This window comes from Arvicanthis niloticus, chromosome 18, assembly GCF_011762505.2.
Source record: "Arvicanthis niloticus isolate mArvNil1 chromosome 18, mArvNil1.pat.X, whole genome shotgun sequence".
NCBI lineage: Eukaryota > Metazoa > Chordata > Mammalia > Rodentia > Muridae > Arvicanthis > Arvicanthis niloticus.
In genome coordinates, this window is record NC_047675.1 from 13,463,418 (window position 1) to 13,481,951 (window position 18,534).

The 18,534-nt window shown below is 38.3% G+C and overlaps 1 protein-coding gene across 8 annotated transcripts in view; it reads left to right on the top strand.

Moving 5' to 3' along the window:
* The window catches only part of Phkb (phosphorylase kinase regulatory subunit beta), a 171,014-nt gene that overhangs the window by 34,462 nt on the left and 118,018 nt on the right, over window positions 1-18,534 (top strand). For all 8 annotated transcript variants that reach the window (XM_034523099.2, XM_034523100.2, XM_034523101.2 and 5 more), the window contains 2 exons: window positions 13,405-13,512; window positions 18,141-18,221. In XM_034523099.2, the coding sequence (XP_034378990.2) occupies window positions 13,405-13,512; window positions 18,141-18,221 (189 nt within the window). The remainder of the gene's footprint in view (window positions 1-13,404; window positions 13,513-18,140; window positions 18,222-18,534) is intronic.

The following is an 18,534-nucleotide window of genomic DNA, read 5'->3' on the forward strand; positions in this document are numbered from 1 at the left end:
AAATCTATTATTAATGTAGACCATTAAATCATTTTAGATTTTTATTTTGCTAAAATTTCTTCTCTGCAGGAGACACAAACAATGTCTACCTCTCTTTTTAGAGCCCTGATGACAAGCTGAAGTACTCCAGTAAAGTTTACTGTGGGGAATCCATGGGTTTATTAGGTTAATGTATAGAGCAGTGGGTGAGGGACTATGGATGGGTATATGTAGCTCTGAAGCAGCCATGCTTGAAGGTCTGCACCAACATGAATGATGACTCTCTCTTGGCCACATAGATGGAGCCTCTTCCTAGTTTGTCCCAGCCTATATATTTTATTTTCTGAGTTTATTTGCAATCAGGGTAGAATTCATAGAACTAGCTGACTGGGATTTGGAGTTAAATGCTTCTTTCATGGGGATCCCATGACTCTTTTCTCCTTGTACCTACTCAGTTATTGGCTGCCAACAGTCAACAAGCCTAGCTGTGATGATCTTTTCTAAGATGACACTGCTAAGCTCATGAAGATGGTGACTTAGAGAATGGGCCTAGACAATATTGTCTGTACCACAATTATGTCAGTTTCAAGTATTCATATTATCATAACCTGTCTTGATACCTACATCTTTCTGGAGTAGGAAAGTGGAACATATTACTGTAATCCACATGGAGTATGAGGGACTGATTCTGAGATTGAACATTATACCTAGATTTGTGTCTCTTACTGTATGTTCCATGGACTTTTGCTGGAGAGATGTGAAAAGACATCTGCTACCACAGAAAGGATATAAACAGCAAAACAAAGTATAGTTTCACCAAAGTCCGACTTGGCAAACCTATGACTTTACTGTGCTTGCTTCCATGGATGAAAGGTTACATAACAGCATAGGTGACTCCAAAGTAGCCACACCACCAAAGAAAATCTTACTTGAGCATGGATGACAATTCTCCTGTAGCTACAGAGAGGGAACCATTCTTCAGTTAACCTTTTCCACTCTATGTACTCCAGCATCAGCTTCGGCCACAGGCCACAGAGAAGGCGTACAACTGTGAAGGAGATGTACAATGGAGTCACAACAATCTCACCGGAGGGTTAAGCAATCCTCTTCATAGGAGGCAAAGGTGACAGGCTGGATCTTGGATCTTCTTTTTGTTGTTGTTGTTTATTTGCTGTTTGTTTTGAGACAGGGTTTCTCTGTTGTATTGTGGTTGTTCTGGAACTCACTCTATTGACTAGGCTAGCTTTTAACTCCCAGAGATCCACCTGTACATACGTCACATGTGCTGGGATTAAATATGTGCACTACCAAGCCCAGAAACAGGCTGGATCTTACAGGTCTGTTTCAGGTAGCCACCAATGTTCTGATGAAGGTAGTTGTTTAGTTTTATGTTTGTTTCTGTGATAAAATATCTTGAAAAAAGCCACTTGGAGGAGAAAAGGTTTATTCGGCTGTCAGTTTCTAATTATAGTCCATTATTTTGGGAATGTCAAGGCAGGAAGTCAAACAACAAGTCAAACCATGCCCACAGTTAAGAGCAAAGAGAATACTCACTCCCTTGCCTATTAATCCCGCACAGCTAGCTTTCACTTGTCATGCTGTTCAGACCCCTGTCTACATGATGGTGCTGCCTGCAGTGTGCTGAGTCTTCCTACTGCAATTAGAAATCAAGGCAATCCCGACAGATACTCCCACCGTTGGGGTTCTAGAGCCTGCCCACAAACCATACAAACATTGATGTCAGTCAGACAGGGATGGTTTATTGAACAAACACCAAAAAACTGATTGACAGCTTCAGACTTGGGGGCTGAAAACCGTGTACCAAACACTTCTCAGAGCCAGTTTATAAAGGCTAAAACAGCAAAAGCCACAGTGAGCGTATATGCAAGTGCGTGAAGCGCTGCTGAATACTCGGTAGGCCCTGACTCCAGCCATTCAAGACAAAACATAATAGTTCATATTATCTTTAACTTGATGGATCCTAAGTGAAGCTTGTGGTTGTAGAAGTTCTTAAGACTAACAAGCCTCATCACATATAGAACATAACAAGGTATGTGGTCAAGTTATGTTTCCATGTCAATATCTAGTAGGCATATTAGAGCAACTATATGAAATAACTTCTCAGCATGGAACAAAATGTCTACAGTTATGCTGGCAGGGCAGGCCTCACCCACAGGCCAGCCTGATGTAGGTAATTCTTCCTTAAGGCTCTTGACAAAAGATCCTAGGATTTTTTCCCAGTTTGAAACCAGCATAGTGATAAGAGTAGAAGAAAAGTAACCTATACTTCACACTTCTTATTATTTCTCTTCCTGCTGGATAAGCCATTTCTTTGTGAATCTATGGATGTATGAATATTGTTTTATTGCATGTGTGTGCCAGGACACATGTGTGAAGGTCAGAGCACAACTTGCAGAAGTCCTTACTTCCCACCAAACAGGGCACAGGAATGGAATTCAGGTTGCTTAGCCCAAGCACCCTTACCTGCCTGAGCTATCTCTTCTGCTATGAGCATATGTTTATTAGTGTGTGTGTGTGTGTGTGTGTGTGTGTGTGTGAATGTACCCTGGTGCATGTGTAGAGGGCAGAAGACACCTGACCAGAATCAGTTCTCACCTTCCACCATGATTCAGGGTCTGTCTTGTTGGCAAGGTCATTTCTAGGCCTTTAAATGGTGAAATAATTACCTTTTCACCTTTTTCTTTTCCATTAAAGAAAAGGGTATTTGTAGTATGAATGTGCTGTTTGGCCTTAAGTTATGATCTTCATCTTCTGAATTAAAATTATAATATAGAAAGTGTAAGCTTTACTTCTTTCAATGGACCGTGCTTCTTGGTGTTCTTGGAAAAACACCAGCTAAAAGATATTTTACATTTATTTGGAAGTTGACATGGTTGCGTGGAATTGTCCTTGATTTGTAGGATATAAAACAGTATCATCTTTTTTTATTATCTTACCTGGGCTGTTGGCTATTAATGTCTTCCTAATATTCTGTTTGCTCTTGTCCTGGCTAGTTTTATGTCAGCTTGACACAACTGGAATTATTTGGGAAAAGGAACCACAATTAAGCAAGTGCCTCTATCAGATTGGCCTGTAGGCAAGTCTGTGATGTACCGTGGTCTGGTGTTCCTGGTTCTATGAGAAAGCAGGCTGAGCAAGCTACAAGGAGCAAATGAATCAGCAGCACTATCCATGGTCTCTGCACCAGGTTGGTGTCCAGCTTTCTGCCTGGACTTGCCATTGACCATAATATGAAGTGTAAATGAAATCAACCCTTTCCTCCCCAATTTGCTTTTGGTCATGGTGTTTCATCACAACAGTAGAAACCTGGTAGACAGCTCTTTTTTATCGTTCTTGTGGAGAAGACACACCGAGCTTCACAAGTGACGTGTAGTTAGTTAACTTGGAGGTCTTTATGGTGGGTATGCCTTCTGCTTCATTTCATTTAAAATGCTGCTTGGTAGTTTCTATTCAATTAGAAATACACTGAAATTTTGTAAAATTTGTTCTTCCAGAACAGTTAACAGGATAGTATGATTATTTTCCTCTAGATGCGTGTTATAAGGCTATAAATTAAGAATGGATGACAAACTAACTATCCCAAATAAGCAATTTATTTACAACACAAGTAAAATAAAATTCTGATATAGTTTAGAAAAATTTGCTCTAATCATTTTCTTGATCTTTACTTGGCAAATGCTAAGTAGCCTATAAAATACTAATTAATGTACTTTGTTTCTTGACTGTTTTCAAGAGTACATTTTGTTTGAAGTTGACATACAGCATACCTCATTAATTTTCAAAGCTTACGGAATTTGAATATTTTTTCTGAAATCTTAAATTGCTTGTCTTTTAACAGCTTTGAAATGCAAAGCCATTATATAACTCCCCATGAGAACATCTTTAATCATGTAGTGGTTAGTTTTCCCCTGACACTGTGGTTAGAGATAAACTCTCCTGCTGGGTTCTTGCATGTCTTGAAGACAAACGACAAGCATCATTTTGTCAGCTGCAGCAGTGGCTTCATTAACCTGACAAAACCTTGTCCTGTTAGATCCCTCTTAAATGGGTGTACTGGTTAGTTGTCAGCTTGACACAATAGAATCACTTGTTATGAGAGAGCCTCTATTGAGGAATGAATTTTTCTCCAACAGTTTGGTCTGTGTTTAATGACTAATGTGGTCGGGCCCAGCCCACTTGGTTGTCTTCACACCTGGGGATGTAGTCTTTGACTATGTAAGAAAGCAAGCCAAGCAAGCTATGCAGAGCCAGGGGGTGAACAGCAATCCCTTCTCTCTGCTCCAATTTTTGCTTCTTGTTTCCTGTCCTGACTTCTCTCAATGTTGGCCTGTAACCTGTAAGGTAAATAAACCCATCTCCCCTTCACCAACCTGGTTTCTGTCATGTTATACCATAGTACCACAAGAACAAACAAGGTCAGAAATAGTTGCCAGAGAGTGGGGTTGTTGGTGTGTTAGACCTGATCATGTTTAAGAGAAGACTTTGGAGGCATTTAGAGCTTTTGGCTCACAAGGCCACTGAACGATCAGAGTTTAATGAGCTGTTTTTTGAGGGACTTGAAGACAGAAGTATTGAGAGAAATGTTGATTAGGGAAGCCTGCCTTGTGACTCTCATAACGAAGTTTGAGAGTTCCCTAAAGACTCTCAAGGGGCTATTCCTGGGATATATGTCAGCTAAGAAATTGTGGACATGAGACTTGGTGTGCTGTAGATACTGACTGCCAGGGCTGAAACCTCAGCTGTTGCTGAGAGAAGACTAGATGTACAGTGGGAAATCTTCTGAAGCGTTCTTCTCAAGTTCAGGAACAGAAAAAACTAGGACGGTAGGGAACATGAATTTTGTTTCCGTTCAGTCATATTTTTGGTTAGGACTCTAGAGTAATGTTCATTTCTTTGAGATCATAATCATGGCAGTAAGAGCATGACTTTTGTTTGTGTGGTTTCAGGGTATCGCTTCTGTTGTGTGAGAACAGAATGTCCAACTTTTCTATGTTTCTTAGCTACTGTGTAAATGGAAAGTAGAATCCCCAATCATTTCTTAATTTTGTAACAGACTCTCTTATCCTTTGACAATTTTGTACACATAATGTGTTCTGATCATATTCATTCTAACATGCTTAACCCTATTCCATGTCCTCTATTGAAAACCTTGTTTATTTTATCTGTATGGGTATTTTGTCTGCATATATGTTCATGTACTACGTGTGTGCCTATTGTTCTCTTCGAGGGCAGAAGAGAATGTTGGATCCTGTGGCTTGGAGTTACAGAGAGTGAATGCTGGGGATTGAGGCCTGTGCTCATAACCACTCTGACATCTTTTCTGGCTCATCCACTTCCTTTTCCCTATTTCCTTTTCTTTCTTTCTTTTTTTTTTTTTTTTTCCTTTAAACCCTTGAGTCCAGTTATTGGGGATTTTGACTGGCTTGTTCTTATGCAGATAATTGTAGCTGCTGAGAATTCACAAGAGTGGTGGCCATGAGACTCATGACCAAGAGACTGCATTTCAGAGCATACCCCTCATGACTCAGTCCTGATACCGTCCTGACTGATACTGATTTACATGGTGTTGACTTTAGTCATGTTTGTGCAGGGGCATGGCAGCAGGTCTCTCAGTCTAGACTAGAACTTTTTGTCGTGATAGAAACGTTCTGTGTGCATGTTGAGCTTAGACATTTGCATCATGTGGTTATGGAACAATTAGAATGTGACCAGAAAGTGGATTCCTTAACTGAATCCATAAGCTTATGTGATTTTAATTCATTGCAATTTGATTAGTCACTTGTAATAAGTGGCTACCATCTTGGACAACATAGCTTCTAGCGTGAACAAAGGAGAGCTCTTCTTTCTTCCCGTCATTTTTCATACTAAGTGATGGGTGCAAACTTCCATTCTGAGATGTCCAGCATTCTGCAGTTTAACTCAGTTCTACCAGCAACTATCTGGACTAACCATAGATTCCCAAGGCTGAAGACTCAGTACTGTAAAACTGCCTGTGACTTCAGAGAACACTAGTGTTAGGATTAAATGGTCAAAGTTGCCTTGGGAGGTCTTGGCCAAGGTATGCCAGTCAGAGATTATGCCAGGCAACAGATCTAATGCAAGAGGTTTACTGGAGCGTAGGAACAGGAGATTTAGGAAATCATTGGTGTTAACTTCCTCTCCAGCTGCTCTCTGCCTTCCCTAGTAGAGACCTTATGTGGTTGAAAAGCCAGATGTCAGTGCTTCTTTTGTTTCCTCTGACAGCCCCCCCCCCCCCCCATCCTGAAGCCACCTTGGAATGTATCAGGAAGCACCTTAGATGTCTTTGAAAGGGACTCATCAAGAGCAACAGCAAAGTGTTCCTCTCAGTTGTGTCACAGGGAATACCTGAGGATCCAGGAGCTGGTTAAGAAAGAGAATGCCCGTCTTAGTTTCACAGGAAGAGTATAAGACAGAATTAACTGAAAGTAGCCATACTATACAGAAATCCATGATGGTCAATTGACTGGGATTACAAAAATGCCCTTTTCAGATAGTTTATTTTAAAGATGATTTTGTAAGGGTCCATGAGTTGCTGAAGAATGACACCCCAGACTCAAATAGTATGTAAACACAAAGAGTGTTTTATTCTGCAGAAGTCCTGCATGAGATAGAGAACTAAGATAGAGAGCTCTCAGGCCTGATTTAAAGCACATTAGGGGATTCTGGGGCGGGTGACCTTTATCTTGCTCCATCTCTAGGGACATTCCATTACTGAAAAATGGGGGCTGGAGACTTGCTGGGGAGTCTGGAAACTATTGCTGAGGAAATAGCTGAAGAAGTCTGGAAACTGTTGCTGACCCAGTGTCCTTTCTTCAGGCCCAGCGGTGGGGCAGCTTCTGAGATCTGGACTTGCTTGGAATTGCCCAGTCCTGAACTGCCAGTTGAACCCTATCATGGAGTCAGCCTCGCCTTCTCAATTTTTTTTTTTACGTTGTTGACAACTTCTTATAATTGCATCATCTCCCTTTTCCTGCTCCTCCCTCCAAATCCTCCTATCCTTGCTGCTGTTTTTCTTTAATTGCTGTTACATGCTTTTATACATATATACGTATGGGTTTTTTGTTATTCCAAATGAATTTGCAAATTGCTCTTTCTAACTCTATGAAGAATTGATTTGGAATTTTGATGGGGATTGCATTGAATCTGTAGATTGCTTTTGGCAAGATGGCCAGTTTTACTAAATTAATCCTGCCAATCCATGAGCATGGGAAATCTTTCCATCTTGTGAGATCTTCGATTTCTTTCTTCAGAGACTTGAAGTTCTTGTCATACAGATCTTTCACTTGCTTGGTTAGATTCACACCAAGGTATTTTATATTGTTTATGACTATTTTGAAGGGTGTCATTTCCCTAATTTCTTTCTCAGCCTGTTTATCTTTCTAGTAGAGGAAGGCTACTGATTTGAGTTGATTTTATATCTAGCCACTTTGCTGAAGTTGTTTATCAGGTTTAGGAGTTCTCTGGTGGAAGTTTTAGGGTCACTTAAGTATACTATCAGATCATCTGCAAATAGTGAAAATTTGACTTCTTCCTTTCCTATTTGTATCCCCTTGACTTCCTTTTGTTGTCTAATTGCTCTGGCTAGGACTTCCAGTACTATATTGAATAGGTAGGGTAAGAGTGGGCAGTCTTGTCTAGTCCCTGATCGTAGTGGGATTGCTTCAAATTTCCATTTAGTTTGATGTTGGCTATTGGCTTGCTCTATATTGCTTTTACTATGTTTAGGTATTAGGCCTTGAATTCCCGATCTTTTCAACACTTTTACCATGAAGGGATGTTGAATTTTGTCAAATGCTTTCTCAGCATCTAGTGATATGATCATGTGGTTTTTTTTTTTTTGAGTTTGCTTATATAGTAGATTATATTGAGTATTTTTGCATCAATATTTATAAGGGAGATTGGTCTGAAGTTCTCTTTCTTTGTTTGGTCTTTGCTAGGTTTAGGTAGGAGTGTGATTGTACCTTCATAGAACAAATTGGGTAGTGTTCCTTTTGTTTTGTTTCTATTCTGTGTAATAGTTTGAAGGGAAATGGTATTAGGTCTTCCTTGAAGGTCTGATAAAATTCTGCACTAAAACCATCTGGTCCTGGACTTTTTTTAGTGGGGAGACTTTTAATGACTGCTGCTATTTCTTTAGGGGTTATTGGACTGTTTAGATGGTTTATTTGATCCTGATTTAATTTTGTACCTGGTATCTGTATAAAGCCTTTGATTAACATTTTTAAAAAATTGTATAAAAGCAAAAAGGAAAGGGGGGCATGGGCAGGGGTTTTCTAGGGAGGGGAAATGGGGAAAGGGGATGGCATCTTAAATGTAAATAAAATGTAAAATAAAATAAAAAAAAGACAAAAAAGAATAATAAAAGCCCACCAAAATAATGTAAAATGTTTCCATGATCTGTCCATTGCTGAGAGTGGGGTGTCTCCCACTATTATTATGTGAGGTGCAATGTGTGCTTTGAGCTTTAGTAAAGTTTCTTTTATGAAAGTGGGTGCTCTTGCGTTTGGCGCATAGATGTTCAGTACTGAGAGTTCATCTTGGTTGACTTTTCCTTTGACGAGTATGAAGTGTCCTTCCTTATCCTTTTTGATAGCTTTAAGTTCAAACTTGATTTTATTTGATATTAGAATGGCTACTCCAGCTTGTTTCTTAGGACCATTTGCTTGAAAAATTGTTTTCCAGCCTTTTATTCTAAGGTAGTGTCTGTCTTTGTCACTGAGGTGGGTTTTCTGTATGCAGCAAAATGCTGGGTCCTGATTACATATCCAGTCCATTAGTCCATGTCTTTTTATTGGGGAATTGAGTCCATTGATGTTAAGAGCTATTAAGGAGAGGAGATTGTTGCTTCCTGTTATTTTTGTTAATAGTGGAGGCATTATTTGTGTGGTTATCTTCTTTTGGGTTTGTTGAAAGAGGATTACTTTCTTGCTCTTTCTGGGGTATAATTGCCCTCCTTGTATTGGAGCTTTCCTGCTATTATCCTTTGATTATTTCCTGCTGTCTACTCCTTTTGGGTATATTAGCTTCTTTTTGTTCTAACACTTTCAGGTGCGCTGTCAAGTTGTTAGTGTATGCTCTCTCCAGTTTCTTTTAGTAGGCACTTAGAGCTATGAGTTTTCCCCTTAGCACTGCTTTCATGGAGTCCCATACTCATCAAAGAAAAAAATCTTCCACTATTATTGTGTGAGGTGTAATGTATGCTTTAAGCTTTAGAAAAGTTTCTTTTATGTATGTGGGTGCCCTTTTATTTGAGGCGTAGATGTTCAGAACTGAGAGTTCTTCTTGGTACATTTTTCCTTTGATGAGTATGAAGTGTCCTTCCTTATCTTTTTTGGTTACTTTTGGTTGAAAGTCGATATTATTTGTTATTAGAATGGCTACCCCAGCATGTTTCTTGGGACCATTTGCTTGGAAGATTGTTTTCCAACCTTTTACTCTGATGTAGTGTCTGTCTTTGTCACAGAGGTGTGTTTCCTGTATGTAGTAAAATTCTGGGTCCTGTTTATGAATCCAGTCTGATAGTATATGTCTTTTTATTGGAGAAATGAGTCCATTGATATTAAGAGATATTAAGAAAAAAATGATGTTGCTTTCTGTTATTTTTGTCATTAGAGGTGGAATTATGTTTGTGGAACTATCTTCTTTTGGGGTTGTTGGAAGACTACTTACTTGCTTTTTCTAGGTTGTAGTTTCCCTCCTTGTGTTGGAGTTTTCCATCAGTTATCCTTTGTAGTGCTGGATTTGTGAGAAGATATTGTGTAAATTTGGTTTTGTCATGAAATATCTTGGTTTCTCCATCAATAGTGATTGAGAGTTTTGCTGAGTATAGTAGTCTGGGCTGGCATTTCTGTTCTCTTAGGGTCTGTATGATATCAGTCCAGGATCTTTTGGCTTTTATGGTCTCTGGTGAGAAGTCTGGTGTAATTCTTATAGATCTGCCTTTATATGTTACTTTACCTTTTTCCCTTACTGCTTTTAGTATTTTTTCTTTGTTTTGTACATTTGATGTTTTGATTATTTTGTGACAGGAGGTATTTCTTTTCTGGTCTAGTCTATTTGGAGTTCTGTAGGCTTCTTGTATATTCATGGACATCTCTTTCTTTAGCTTAGGGACGTTTTCCTTTATAATTTTGTTGAAGATATTTACTGGCCCTTTAAGTTGGGAATCTTCACCCTCATCTATACCTATTATCCTTCGGTTTGGTCTTCTCATTGTGTCCTGTATTTTGTGGATTTTTGGGTTAGGAGCTATTTGCAGTTTGCATTTTCTTTGACAGTTGTGTCAATGTTTTTTATAGTACCTTCTGCACATGAGATTCTCTCTTCTATCTCTTGTATTCTGTTGGTGATGCTTGCATCTATGACTCTTGATCTCTTTCTTAGGTTTTTCTATCTCCAGGGCAGTCTCTCTTTGAGATTTCTTTATTGTTTCTACTTCCATTTTTTAGATCCTGGGTGGTTTTGTTTAATTCCTTCACTTGTTTGGTTGTGTTTTCTTGCAATTCTTTAAGAGATTTTTGTGTTCCTCTCTTTAAGGGCTTCTACCTGTTTATCTGTGTTCTCCTGTACTTCTTTAAGGGAGTTATTTGTGTTCTTCTTAAAGGCCTCTATTATCATCATGAGCAGTGATTTTAATTCTGAATCCTGCTTTTCCGGTGTGATGGGGTATCCAGAGCTTGCTATGGTGGGAAAACTGGGTTATGATGATGCCAGGTAGCTTTGGTTTCTGTTGCTTAAGTTCTTGTGCTTGCCTTTTGCTGTTTAACTCTAGTGCTACCTGCCCTCACTTTCTCTGACTGGAGCCTGTCTTTCCAGTTATCTTGATTGTGTCAGAACTCCTCAGGGTCCAGATGCCTCTGTGATCTTTTGATCCTGAGCTCCGGCTGCTCTGAGTGCAGTGGCTCCTCTAGGATGTCTCAGGATATGGTGTCTCCATGGGAGCAGACCAGCTAGGTGTCTGCCCCAGCCAAAAGAACCAAGTGAGGGGCTGAAGGGAAGTGGTATTCCGGAGGGGCGGGGTTTGGGTGGCTGATGGGTCCTGAGCTCCCCAGGCTTCCAGTTGTAGCTCTGGGGTGTAGAGTAATGGGAGAGGGTTCTCACCTGCTGCTCTGAGTGCAGTGGCTCTTCTAGGATGTCTCAAGACATGGTGTCTTCATGGGAGCAGACCAGCTAGGTGTCTGCCCCAGCCACAAGGATCAAGCAAGGTGCAGATAGGATTTTTGTTGTTGTTTTGTATTTGTTTTGTTTTTAATTTTTTATTATTTCTTTGTCAATTTTGCATCATGTACCCCAATCCTAGTCATCTTTCTCTCTTGTATCCATCATCAATCTCCACCCCCCCCACACAGAAAAACAAACAAACAAACCCCTCACTCTGGGTGCTGTAGTGCGGCATACTATGCCATTTTGTCCACACTTCTTTGCAAATGTTCATCACAATGACTCATCTGATTTGAGGCTTCTGCTACTCTGTCAGCTCTGGAGCCTCACCTGGGCTCCTCCAGTATCCTATTGTTGCCCTGTGTTGTGGAGATCCTGTAGTTTTGGATCTGTAGGACCAAGCCCTTCATATGCTCCAGCAGTTCATCAATGGGTTAGGTGTTGGGGTGGACCAATTCAAAGCCTTGGATCTAGACCTGAAAGGTATCTGAGCTAGTCTGCCTGCTGCTCTTCTGCTGTCATACCCTCAGGGCTGGCTCACCTGCAACTTTTACATTCAAGGCCAGCTCTTATGCTACTCCTGTGATGGGCAGGGATGGCTCCTGCTTTTGTGATACGAAGGTAAGCTCTCCCACCTGCAGAAGGTGGTAAGGGTGGTGGAGGGAATCTCTTCCTTGTCCACACAGCCACATGGCAGACAATTTGTGGGACCAGTTCTCTCATGCTTACACCCTTGGGGCTAGCTCACCTCACATTCAGGGCCAGAAGTACGATGCTGCCCTGGCAAGGTGCAGGACCTGCTGTCCGGAGTGTTTCAGTAGATGTGGGCAGGACCAGCTCTCCTGCTCTAGCAGATAGGAGTTTTGACTTTCTGTCTGTTGGTTGTTCTTTGTTTGGCTGCTTGTTTTGATAATGAGTCTTACTGTCAAAGTTTGGCTGTCCTGGAATTCACTATGTAGACCAGGCTAGCTGTAAACTCACAATTTCCTAGCCTCTGCCTCCTAAGAGCTGGGATCAAAGGAGTACGCTACCACATTTAGCTCAGATGAGCTTCTAAGGATGAGAATTTTGAAAGAGATAAGAATATGATCATGTGTCCTTAACTGAATTGGCTAAGGTTGGAACATAAACTTATTTGTATTAGTATCACTCTTTGGTAAGAGAAGAAAACTCTTGCTGCTTGTTCTCATTATTCTTTTCTTATATTTGGCACATCATTGGCATCAGTAAATGCTACTCAAGTTCAATTGAGCAGGCCCTAAAAGAGGATGGTTATTTTTGTCTTTGGAGTTATCTGTTGGATATTTTAGAATTTATACTTTGTAATGCATAATGGTTAAGGCAGGAACATTGGCCCATAGTCATGGCTACTCTTGAAAAGTACAACTTCTCAGCTTTTTGAGACCAAATTGGCCAACATAGCAAGAGAGAGCCAACTGGAAAAAAAAGAAAAACAAATTAATATGTGATTAGTAAATAAAAAATATGCTCTATATCTTCATAGAATTGTTACTCCCATAATTATGTATATAAGAAAAATGAAAACATACTTGCAGTACCATATATAAAGTGTGTTATCCTCGGGGAAGAGAAGAGAATCTGAATTTTGGATACTAAACTGCTTTAGAATATAGTCAAAAATACTTTTCAGTTCCACTGTCATGTTAAGCATTTCCAGTTAACTGTATAGTTAAGTACAGTTATTGGAACCCTGTTATACACAGGAAACATATATTTCACTCGTAATTAAATAAGCTATGCTGGCAAGGTGGCTCAGCAGGTAAAAGGGCCTTCCACCAAGCTTGATGGCCTAATGTCAGTCCCTGGGCCTCAAATGATGGAGGAAGAGAATTGTCTCCCATAAGCTGTCTTCTAACCTTCAAAATCATGTGTGGGACATGTATACATACCAACACATATACACATAAACAGACATATACACATACATATGCACATACACTATAAATAAATGAAATGTTAACAAAAGCCCTCAATCAAGTAATATTCAGTACTTTGCCACAAATTGTTGCAGCCATGCTTACACACTCTCTAATCCATTAGAGCTCAGTGCTATGACCATCACCAGGCAGTTGTGTGCAGTCTAGTAAGTTGGGCATCATGAGCTTTAGCTTTCCTTATGGAAAGAATTGCTTGAAAAATAACTATCTCAATGTTAGATGAGTATGTGAATGACCATCATTCTCACTGTGTCTCTGATTCTAGGTCCAGCAGTTTAAGCAAGATCCCCGGCCCACAACGTGTCTTCACTCTGTTTTCAGTGTGCACACCGGGGATGAGTTGCTCAGCTATGAAGAATATGGCCATCTTCAGGTAAAAGAAAAGTTAAAGATTTACTTCTCCACTATTTGTGTTCCATATCCTAGCATATTTGAGGGTGCTTATACTTATTTTTAAAATTATTTTATTTATTTACATTCCAAATCTTGCCCTCTTCCTGGTCCCCCCTCCCAGAGCTTATACTTTTTTTCTAAAATAAGTAAATTTTACCACTTACTTCAAAGTAGTGTAAATGGACCCTGAAATGCAAAAGAAAGTTAATTAGTAACTGATAAGGCTGAAGGAATTACTTCCTGAGATATGAAATGGACCATGTCATGGAGTAATGGTTATTTCTCTTTAGAAGGTAGACGTCTACTTTCCCTTCACTAATTAAAGCTTGCTTATATATTTAAGAGAATTTCTACACTTGGAAACAATAGGCAGTCAATAGGGGTATAACAATTATTTAGAAGGTTTGGTGGGTCCGTTAGGGTGGGTTTTTTTTTTTTTTTTTTTTTTTTTTTGTATATCAACCTTCAGTAAGGCTAAACACGTCTGTGGGAATATCAGGCATTTCTTTCTTTTTTTTCTTTTTGATTGGCTAAATGATTTATATATTTAGAAGAGCTCAATCAACAAGATACCCACACAATTAGAGTTGTTACCCAATATCTAACCTTTTGATAGAAGTTGCTACCCAGGACAGCTTTCGACCCGTCCGTCATTCTTCATCGCCGATAGCCTCCTTCTTCTCCTCCTCTTCCTCTATTTCTCCCCTTCTCTTCCACTCTTTCTCTCCCAGCTCTACCTCCTCTTCTACTGCCTAATCACCGAGCTCCACTGTGAATACAATGTAGCAAAATACGTATCCTGCTACATATCACCTTTTCTGTTAGAATAAAAGAGAAAAAAAAAACCTTTCCCTCAAAATATAATTAGAGAACAACTATTACCAATTTGTAATAATATGGTACAAGAAAGATCCAATACCCAGTCCAATATTGTCAACAAAAAGACCATCTTTCTTGACTTAAAAGACTATAGTTCTGGTTTATGTCTTGGCTTTACAGTGAATGCCATCTGAACACCGTCCTCTCAAATCTGTTCTCCCAAAGTAAATAGCCTGGGTTGGCTAAGAGACTATAAGTGTTCAACCTTGTCAGAAATCCAGAGTGACTGAATTAACTGAAGATTTTAAAACAACAATTTTGTGTTTTGTTAAATTCTAGACATATAAGAATGTACCACAGAATTTTTCTTTTTTTTTTTTTTTTTTACTATCATCCCTACATTTGTGTAATTTAAGCTGGATGTCCTATGACTTGTTTGTAAAATATAAATATTATTCCTAATAGACTTTCTTTTTGTTTATCTGTGTGTTCTATTATTTTGAAATAAGATACTCATTAATCATATATTTCTTACTAAATATAAGTGTTTCTTCTGTGTGTGTGCAGGTGCACTTAATATGTACACATACACTTAAATGTGTTCAGGCACATGCATATATATACATATATGCATATAGTGCATATATATGTGTGTGTGTATATACATATGTATATATATGGTACGTACAAATATATATGTATATATATGGTGCATACAAATATATATGTGTGTGTATATATATATATATTCATTCCAGAAATGTGGCTTCTGACCTTCACTCATGTACTGTGCTTTATGGGTGTGCATATGGACAAAGAGCATATATGTATATGTGTGTGTCTGTGTGTGTGTGTTTACATGTACATGAGTGTATATAGAAGCCGTAGGACAACCTCCAATGTACTTACTTAGACACTGTCCAACTTATAGATAGTGGTTTAATGCTAACTAATTAGACGAGGTTGGCTAGCTAGTGAATCCCAGCAATCTTGTCGATCTTGTGTCTACGAGCACTGGGATTACAAGAGGGTACTACCACACCTAGCTCAGGTTCTGGAGACTGTCATATTCTCACACACGGCAAGCACTTTACTCATTGACCTATCTTTCCAGTTGGAGTGTCTCCTTTTTATATTTGAGTGGATTGTATTATTATTTCTACTTAGAAGGTAGTAACATACCTACAAAAATAAGGCTTGTTTATAAATCCAAACTTTAGTAAGTTGTCTCCAAACACAGAAAGCACTTTTTTCTATTTCTATATAGCAGATACTAATGTTAGTTTATTTGTTTTTAATGATTGAGTTAAATTCATTTTTCTAAAAACTTTATTACACATTATTAAAATAAAAATAAAAGGTATACAACTTTAATTTTCCTTTAAACAAATAAACTTTGGGTTAGTGAGATGGAATAGGGCATAAAGGTACCTCCCACCCAACCTGATGACCTGGGAAGGAGAGAAGTAGCTCCAGATATCTGGCCTCTGACCTCTGTGCATGTACTGTGATGTATGTGTGTACATATGGACAAAGAGCTAAACTATGATAAAGTTTACATTCTTAGGATTTCTAAAATTATAAGAAAGCTTTAAAAGTCTCAAAGAGCTTACATCAAAAGAGTAGTCTCTCTAAAGACTAGAGTTATAGTTTTTTCTTTTTGTTCACATTTACCATTTTAATTCTTGGTTGGGAATACATATAATGGAAAAGTTATTAATTGATAGGTATTCTATCAAAAAAAGTTATTGATAACTTTTTATCAATTAAAGTTATTAATTGATAGGTATTCATGGGGTATGTAATGTCAATAGATACAATGATTAAATCAAGATAATTGGCATATTAATCATCTTAGACATTCACAATTTCTTGTTGTAGCAGACAGTCTTTCTTCATAGTTATTTTCAAATACTCCGTTTTTGTCAACAATAGGTAACCTGCTATGTTAAGCACATTTAAAGTTATTCCTCCTGTTCAATTGCAGCTCGAGCCAGCTGCCAGTCCTCTTTACCCCCATTTTCACAGCACAGAGCCCCACTAGCACAGCACTTCCTTGTCCAAGGATTTGAAAGGCACCAGTAATTTTCTGCCCCATCTTCCTGTTGTTGCTCAGTGAAAACTAGAGGCAAGTTAGGGGACACAAAGCACCGATGGTGTTAGGGAAGAATAACCTTCACATGTGAACACAAACTGCACCTTGTGTTTACTTTTTAACTCAGGTTTGCAGGATCCCGATATAATTTTTCTTAAATTTTACTTATTTGATAGCAATTTTATTGAGATATAATTCAAACACCATGTAGTTTCTCTCTCTGAGATGTACCACTCTGTGTTTCTAGTATATTCTGAGTTGTGCAACAGTTACCACATTGAAGTTTAGAACAATTTTTCATCCTCAAACTCTAAGCAGTTCTTCACATTTCAAATTTACAGGCAATCATATAAGATAGGAAGTTGGAGAATCTTTTGTTACTGGCTTCTTTGATTACCAATGATGCATTACCAAGTGGGTTCAGAGTTAAGGCACCAATGGGGAGGGAGGACAAGGAGTATAGATATACGCATGTACTTGAGACCAGGCATGGTCAGAGTTGAGTGTCTATAAGTAATACTTGGGGAAATGGTTCATGTAACTTTTTGAATTTCTTTTGAGAAATAAGGTCTCTCTGTATACAACTCACTGTGTAACTGAACTTAAGCCTTCCGGAGTGGTGGGATTACAGGCATGCACCATCGCACCTGGCTGGTCACATGATTATTGATGCTAAATTCCACAACAGATTATCTACAAGGATTGGCAAAGATTCCAGTAGTGAAGTCCATTCTAAGTCTGGTAGTACGGTTCTCAGTTAGAGGCTAAAGGACCAAATGCTGGGAAAGGCTGCATGATGTGTGAGTCCTGGAACTCCCAGATTGAAAACATCTTGTGTGACATCGAAGCCAGAAGACGAGTGTCCTAACTCTGGCAGAAAAGCAAGGATTTGCACTTCCTCTGCCTTTTTTTCCACATTGGAGACAGTGTTTTACTAACTATCCAGGTGCCCTTGTGTCTAGTCAAGCTGACATTGAGAATTAATCACTCAAAATGTGTCCATATTGGAGACTGTACTTTATCAGTTCTTTATGTGAGATACTTATGTATTCTATCATAATCTTTTATGATTACATTAGGAAGCATTGGTTTTTGTTTAGATCACATAAAGCATATATTTAATAGACTAATATTTTCATGTGTTCATAGCACTTTTTCATAAGTAGTTTTAAATTATACAACATATCAATGATTATAGGTAACATGTTCCTTTGTTTCCATAAATTCTGTTTGTCTGAATGAGACTGTTTTCAAGATGTGCTCATTATTGTTTATAGTGTGTTGGTGGAGGTGTGATGGCTTGCTTCCCAAATAGCTTTTTCATTTACATATGTTTCAAATGGATGTCATTATATTACTTCCTCGGGGTGAAAGTATTCCAAAAAGTACTTTAGACTTCAAATTTGAAAACTGAAGGAAAGAAATGTTACAGAAACCATGCTAAGAATTCTCCTTAGAACCTTCTCAAACCCAGTCATGTGTTAAACAGCACAGTAAATATGGAATTTTAGCATTTCATATAAAATGCTGGTTAACATGTTCTAGATTAGGTTCATTTCTCTTTAATTTAGTGATAGGGAAGAAATAATTTTTATCTGACACTATTGGAGAAAATTATAGCATATATATTCAGTTTCGTAGCATAATCTTTTCATTCCTTCCTTTAACCTTTAAATGTTGCTGTTTGTTTTCAGATAAATGCAGTCTCACTCTTTCTTCTTTACCTGGTGGAAATGATTTCCTCAGGGCTCCAGATAATCTATAACACAGATGAGGTATGATTTTTCCCAAATTTTTTGTTACTGAATTTCATGTAGAGGATATCTGATTTTTCCTTTCTTTCTTAAAAATGTAATTTTAATTTGATAAAAGATGCATGTTTTAAATTCTTATAATTAGATAATAGATTTTGGATTATTATGTAATTATCCTTATTAAATTACCTTTGTGTTAATTTTTTTGGTATGTGAAATAATGGATTTCATTATATATGTGTACATATATATGTATGTATATATATTTAAATTTATTTAAATAGATATTATTTTACTTTCCTCATATTGCCTCAACTTTTATCCCTCCTCCTTG